This window comes from Piliocolobus tephrosceles, chromosome 17, assembly GCF_002776525.5.
Source record: "Piliocolobus tephrosceles isolate RC106 chromosome 17, ASM277652v3, whole genome shotgun sequence".
Taxonomy (NCBI): Eukaryota; Metazoa; Chordata; class Mammalia; order Primates; family Cercopithecidae; genus Piliocolobus; species Piliocolobus tephrosceles.
Window position 1 is genome coordinate 4820813 of NC_045450.1, and position 7369 is coordinate 4828181.

Here is a 7369-nt window from a genome sequence, read left to right on the forward strand (position 1 = left end):
AATCCCAGCTACTTCGGGAGGCTGAGGCTGGAGAATTACTTCAACCTAGGAGGCGGAAGTTGCAGTGAGCCGAGATCATGCCCTTGCACTCCAGCCTGGGCGACAAGAGTGAAACTCTCTTAAAAAAAAAAAAGAACCTACCAGTTGTCATTGTTGATCTGGTCCCCGAAGCCGGGCGTGTCCGTCACTGTCAGCTTCAGCTTCACACCGTTCTCCTCGATGACTGCGGAGGGACAGCGGAGTCAGGAGAGATTGGACCCTGGTGGGATGGGGTGGGGCAGGGTGGGGTGAGGTGTGGACAGGGGCTCACTCACCATGGGTCACTGAATGCAGCTGCAGCGTCTGGGATGGGGGCACCCCCAAGTCCGGTGGGTTTGACTTCCACACTTTGAACAGTGTGTTCACCATCGTGGACTTGCCCAGTCCGCTCTGCCCTGGGAGTGGCAACGGGATGACAGCAGTTAGGGTGGGCAATTTTTTTTTTTTTTTTTTTTTTGAGACAGAGTCTCGCTCTGTCGCCCAGGCTGGAGTGCAGTGGCCGGATCTCAGCTCACTGCAAGCTCCGTCTCCTGGGTTTACGCCATTCTCCTGCCTCAGCCTCCCGAGTAGCTGGGACTACAGGCACCCGCCACCTCGCCCAGCTAGTTTTTTGTATTTTTTTTAGTAGAGACGGGGTTTCACCGTGTTAGCCAGGATGGTCTCGATCTCTTGACCTCGTGATCCGCCCGTCTCAGCCTCCCAAAGTGCTGGGATTACAGGCTTGAGCCACCGCGCCCGGCCTAGGGTGGGCATTTTAAGCAGTTTTTCTCTAACTCTTTACTTTTTTATTTTTGGAGACAGGGTCTCATTCTGTCACCCAGGCTGGAGTGCAGTGATGCAATCCCAGTCCACTGCAGCCTCGATCTTCCCAGGCTGTAGTGATCCTCGCACCTCAGCTTCCAGAGTAGCTGGGACTCAGGCGCAGGCCACCAGACGCAGCTAATTTCTGTACTGTTTTATTATTTTTAAGACAGCGTCTCATTCTGTCACCTAGGTTGGAGTGATTGCAGCTCACTGTAACCTCCGCTCTCAAGTTCAAATGATCCTCCCACTTCAGCCTCCCAAGTGGCTGGGATTCAGGTGCACGCCACTATGCCTGGCTAATTTTTAAACTTTTTTTGTAGAGATGGGGTCTTGCTGTGTTGCTGAGGCTGGTCATGAACTCCTGGCCTCAAGGGATCCTTCTGCTTCAGTCTTGCTCTGTCACCCAGGCTGGAGTGCAGTGGCACAATCTCGGCTCACTACAACCTCCGCCTCCCAGGTTCAAGCAATTCTCCTGCCTCAGCCTCCTAAGTAGCTCCTAAGTACAGGCGCCTGCCACCACGCTAATTTTTGTATTTTTAGTAGAGATGAGGTTTCACCATGTTGGCCAGGCTGGTCTCAAACTCCTGACCTCAAGTGATCCTCCTGCCTTGGCCTTTCAAAGTGCTGGAATTACAGGCTTGAGCCACCACACCCGGCCTCATTTTTGTACTTTTTGTAGACATGGGGTTTTGCTAGTCTCGAACTCCTGAACGCAAGTGATCCACCCGCCTCAGCCTCCCAAAACCCTGGATGATAGGTGTGAGCCACAGCTCCAGGCAGATTTTTGTCTTTTGATGACTCAGCATTTCTCAAATTTTTCAATGACAACATCCCTGTGAGGTGCTATGATCAGGCCCACTTAGCAGAGGAGGAGGCGCGACAGGCTGCCAAAGGTAAGATCACACGCCCAGGCATGCGTAGCACCGTGGGTCTGTCCTGCCGTGGGCCCCACCTCTCACTCACCCACCACCATGATGTTGAACTCAAACCCCATCTTCATAGCCTTAATCTTCAGCTGGTCCAGCACAGCCTCGATGCCCACAGGACCACGCATCTCGCAGGGTGGGGTGCTGGGGCTGGAGGGCCGCGAGGACAGGCAGGGAGAGGGGGAGCGCCTCAGGGGGTCCATGGCGGCCGAGGGTTCGAGATGCCTGTCACCAGGTGGGTGGGGAGAAGGGGGCCACTGGGGCTCAGAGGAGCCCACATTGACCTCTCATATGTGAACCCCGATTTGAGCTTGGCTGTTGGCCAACCCCCTCCACACATCATGCCTCCGGTGTACCCTAAGTGCCCGTAGTCCCAGGGTGTGGCGAGGGTGCCTGTGGGGAGCCGTTTCTCCGGGGTGCTTCAACCCCCATCCAGAGAGGCTCCCCCGCCCAGGGGTCTGCCCTGTCCCCACCTAGAGCCCAGGCGGGGGCCTCTCAGGTCACTTCCCCCAGCAGAGCCTGGAGGGCCAGGCACAGTCCAGGATAGGTGTCTGCAGCCAGGCTGGGGTCCTGGAGGGGCTTCAGGGAGTGTGTGTGGGGTGAAGTGGCTCCCATCCCAGCAGGGAACTTGGGCAGGGGGCTCAGGAGGAGGCGCCCCCACTTTCCCCAGAGGGACACACAGCAGAGTTGATAGAGAGCGAGACAGATGGCACAGGTATGAAGGTGACGGAGACACAGAGAGAGAGACCAAGGCCAGGCAGGGAAGATGGCTGGGAGGGAGCAGGGCAGAGTCCACAGTGGGCAGAGAGAGAGAGCAGCAGCCTGCTGTGGCACCTGGTGGACGTGGGTCCTGGTGGAGCTTCCAGGAGCTGCCTTGTCCTGGCAGGGCCTGGTGTGTGTGATGGGGGAGGGGAGAGGGTGACAGTTAACCGAAGAATCTGAGCTCCATCTGCACTTCCTGTGACCCCCACCTGGGGGCTTCTCTGCAGCAGGAGCAGGAGCTGTTACCCCTCTCATCCTCACAATGACCCCAGCCTAACAATATAATGATCCCCACCAGGCATCTGAGTCCAGGGGCCTGAGTCCCCCACGTCAGCAGGGCTTCCACCTCCAAGCTCACACCCTCAACCACTCTGGGGGCGAGCAAACCCGGGTCCCACAGCCGGCTAGCGGGACATCCGTGTCCATCCTTGGTGCCGTGTGTTTTAAGTTGCCAGCGTCAAAAACATTAAGAGATTGCTTTAGCAAATTATTTCCTCAGTCCTGACTCTGCACATGGCATTGTTCTAGGAGCCCAAATATGTTAACTTGCTTAATAATCAAGCCCCATGAAGTAAGCGCTGTTACTACCCCCAGTTGACAGATAAGAGAGGGTCAAGTGAGGAGGTGGCAGAGCTGGGACTTACCGGCTCTGAGTCTGTGTGCTCACCCTCTACTGCCTTTTTCTTGTTTGCAGAAACATCTAGATTTCCAGTGTATCTTAGAGATTATCACCCTGACTTGAGATGCCCTCTTTAAACGGGCCATGTGCTTTCTAGACCATGGTCCTCACCCCTCCCTTATTGTCTCTCTGATAAGCTGTTTCTTTTTTTGTTATTTGTTTTTGAGAGAGAGCCTCGCTCTGTTGCCCTTGCTGGAGTGCAGTGGCATGATCTTGGCTCACTGTAACCTCCGCCTCCTGGGTTCAAGCGATTTTCCTGCCTCAGCCTCCCAAGTAGCTGGATTACAGGCGTGCACCACCACGCCCCGCTAATTTTGTGTTTTTAGTGGAGATGGGGTTCCACCACTTTGGTCAGGCTGGTCACAAGCTTCTGACCACAAGTGATCCACCAACCTTGGCCCCCCAAAGTGCTGGGATTACAGGTGGGAGCCACTGTGCCTGATCTTTATTTTTCTTTTTTCCTTTTTTATTTTTTGAGATGGAGTCTCGCTCTCTCGCCCAGGCTAGAGCGCGATATCAACTCCCTGCAAGCTCCGCCTCCCAGGTTCGTGCCATTCTCCTGCCTCAGCCTCCCGAGTAGCTGGGACCACAGGCACCTGCCACCATGCCTGGGTAATTATTTTGTATTTTTACTAGAGATGGGGTTTCACCGTGTTAGCCAGGATGGTCTCAATCTCCTGACCTCGTGATCTGCCTTCCTCGGCCTCCCAAAGTGCTGGGATTACAGGCGTGAGCCACTGTGCCCAGCCCTTTTTTAAATTTTTTGAGACAGGGTCTCACTATGTTGCCCAGGCTGGTCTCAAACTCCTGGGTTCAAGTGATCCTCTCACCTCAGCCTCTCTAAATGCTGGGATTACAGACGTGAACCACCGTGCCCAGCCTGATAAGCTGTTTCTTATACCAAGTCCATCTCACACAGTTAATTCTTTCTTACCTGTTCCCTGGTACCTGACTTCACAAGGCTTGGACACTCCTATGTCCTTGGTATTGACAAACATTTTCTCTCTTCTTTCATTTTCTTTCCTTTCTCTTTCTTTTCTTTCTCTTTCTCTCTCTTTCTTTCTCTCCTTTCTTTTTGTTTCTTTCTCTCTCTCTCGCTCTCTTTCTTTTTTTGGGACAGGGTCTCACTTTGTCACCCAGGTTGGAGTGCAGAAGCTCAATGATGGCTCACTGAGGCCTCAACTTCCTGGGTTCAAGTGATCCTCCTGCCCCAGCCTCCCTAGTAGCTGGGACTTCAGACACGTAGACCAAGCCAGGCTAAATTTTTTACTTTTTGTAGAGATGAGGTCTCCCTATGTTGCCCAGGGTGGTCTGGAACTCCTGGGCTGAAGGGATCCACCTGCTTCAGCTTTCCAAAGTGCCACCACACTCAGCCTGGCAAGTGTTTTCTGCAAAGGGCCAGATGGTCCCTATTTTAGGCTTTGCTGGTCCTAAGTTCTCTGTTGCAACTACTATTCAACTTTCCCATTGTAGTGAGAAAGTAGCCACGGACAATAGGTAAACAGATGGGCGTGGCTGTGTCCAAGTAAAACTGTATTCACAAAAGCAAGGTGGCTGTGGTTTCAGCTTTCCTGAGCCCGAGGCGGACTTCTGTCCTTTGCTGTCCACTGCCTTCAGCCAGTTCTTCCTCCTGGTAACTCCCCCTCCTTCCCCGAGGCTTAACATTAAAGGCTTAGCGAATAGGGGTCAGCCAGGTGCGGTGACTCACGCTTGTAATCCCAACAGTTCAGGAGGCTGAGGTGGGCAGATCACTTGAGGTCGGAAGTTTGAGACCAGCCTGGCCAACATGACAAAACCGTGTCTCTACTAAAAATACAAAAATTAGCTGGGCACGGTGGTGGGCACCTGTAGTCCCAGCTACTTGCGAGGCTGAGGCAGGAGAATAGCTTGAACCAAGGACGTGGAAGTTGCACTGAGCCGAGATGGTGCCACTGCACTCCAGCCTGGGTGACAGAGTAAGACCCTATCTCAGTAAATTAATAAATGAGTAAATAAATAAATAAAGGCGTAGAAGTTAAGGGTGGGCCAGGCAGGGCCCAGGGTGGCAGAGAGGATGGAGCAGAGCCTGTCCTGGAGCACAGTTCATTGTCAAAGGTGAAATCTCGCAAGCCGCAACTCCACAGTCCTTGAAGGATTCAGCACGGAGGCCTCCTCCCATAAGCAGATGAGGATGTGGTTAATGGATGAACAAAAGGCTCTGGTGATGGTGATGTGTGGACTGCGTTTGAGCAGTAGACGTACTCGTGGGGATGTCCCCTAAGGAAATAAGCTTCTGTGCAGAGAAAACAGTTTATCCAGGAAAATCCTCCCATGTGAGTGATGGTCTACTTCTGAAAATCGTGGTGGTGGGGGGAAGAGCCTCACTGGGTGCCAGTAGGGATTGCACCATGTTAGTGCCATCAAAGTAGTTTGCAGAGAGCATGCTGTCATCTGAAAGTTGCTCCTGGCGGTGTTGACTGGCAAAAGCCACGGGTAAAATGGTCTATGCAGTGTGACTCTGGCGGAAGAGGACAAAAGACTGGAGGGAGGGCCGGGCGCGGTGGCTCAAGCCTGTAATCCCAGCACTTTGGGAGGCTGAGACGGGCGGATCACAAGGTCAGGAGATCGAGACCATCCTGGCTAACCTGGTGAAACCCCGTCTCTACTAAAAAAAAAAAAAACTAGCCGGGCGAGGTGGCGGCGCCTGTGGTCCCAGCTACTCGGGAGGCTGAGGCAGGAGAATGGCGTAAACCCGGGAGGCGGAGCTTGCAGTGAGCTGAGATCCGGCCACTGCACTCCAGCCTGGGCGGCAGAGCAAGACTCCGTCTCTAAAAAAAAAAAAAAAAAAAAAAAAGACTGGAGGGAATCCCACGTGGACACGGCGATAATAGCACAGGGCCATTCAGTGCACGTTTCTGTGAGCTTTCCATCATGCTTCGACAGCTCCGACATCGATGATCAGTTCATTTTATCCTCACAATACCGGAAAGAGGTGGATACTATTAACACAGCCATTTTACAGATGAGGAAACTGAGGCAGAAGGGCTCAGGGAATGTTACTCAAGCTCACACACTGGTGGGTCTTACGGCATGCAATCGAACCTGGGTCCAGGAGTCTGACTCACCAGAACCACTCCCTGCCACAGCCTCCTCCTCCTGTTACCGTCCTGCCGGGGACTGGGTGGGGCTCTGTGACTTCTGTCTTTTTTTTCTGAGACGCAGTCTCACTCTGTCACCCATGCTAGAGTGCAGTGGCAAGATCTCAGCTCACTGCAACCTCTGCCTCCAGGGTTCAAGTGATTCTCCTGCCTCAGCTTCCTCAGTAGCTGGGATAACAGGCACGCACCACCACGCCTGGCTAATTTTTGTATTTTTAGTAGAGACGGGGTTTCGCCACGTTGGCTAGGATGGTCTCGAACTTCTTTTTTTTTTTTGAGACGGAGTCTTGCTTTGTCGCCCGGGCTGGAGTGCAGTGGCTGGATCTCAGCTCACTGCAAGCTCCGCCTCCTGAGTGTACGCCATTCTCCTGCCTCAGCCTCCCGAGTAGCTGTGACTACAGGTGCCCGCTACCTCACCCAGCTAGTTTTTTTTTTTTTTTGTATTTTTTAGTAGAGACGAGGTTTCACCATGTTAGCCAGGATGGTCTCGATCTCCTGACCTCGTGATCCGCCCGTCTCGGCCTCCCAAAGTGCTGGGATTACAGGCTTGAGCCACCGCGCCCGGCCTGGTCTCGAACTTCTAACCTCAGGTGATCTGCCCACCTCGGCCTCCCAAAGTGCTTGGATTACAGATGTGAGCCACTGCACCTGGCCTGACTTTTGTCTTTTAACAACTTGGTGGTTCCCAGATCTTCTTTAAGAGATAGATATGACAGCCGGGCACGGTGGCTCAAGCCTGTAATCCCAGCACTTTGGGAGGCTGAGACGGGCAGATCACGAGGTCAGGAGATCGAGATCATCCTGGCTAACACGCTGAAACCCCGTCTCTACTAAAAATACAAAAAACTAGCCGGGCGAGGTGGCGGGCGCCTGTAGTCCCAGCTACTCGGGAGGCTGAGGCAGGAGAATGGCGTAAACCCGGGAGGCGGAGCTTGCAGTGAGCTGAGATCTGGCCACTGCACTCCAGCCCGGGCGACAGAGCAAGACTCCTTCTCAAAAAAAAAAAAAAAAAAAAAAAAAAA

The 7369-nt window shown here is 53.4% G+C and overlaps 1 protein-coding gene across 2 annotated transcripts in view; it reads right to left on the bottom strand.

Annotated features, from left to right (window-relative positions):
- SEPTIN12 (septin 12) overlaps positions 1-2825 on the bottom strand; it is a 10156-nt gene extending 7331 nt beyond the window's left edge. Inside the window, exons 1-4 of one of the 2 annotated variants that reach the window (XM_031934458.1) lie at positions 2604-2716; positions 1807-1994; positions 315-434; positions 142-223 (exon numbers count right to left, since the gene is read on the bottom strand). In XM_031934458.1, the coding sequence (XP_031790318.1) occupies positions 142-223; positions 315-434; positions 1807-1972 (368 nt within the window). In that variant the 5' untranslated portion in view covers positions 1973-1994; positions 2604-2716. Of the gene's footprint in view, positions 1-141; positions 224-314; positions 435-1806; positions 1995-2603 lie in introns of both variants that reach the window. The other variant, XM_031934457.1, reaches the window with a different exon arrangement.
- Positions 2826-7369: the final 4544 nt, after the last annotated feature.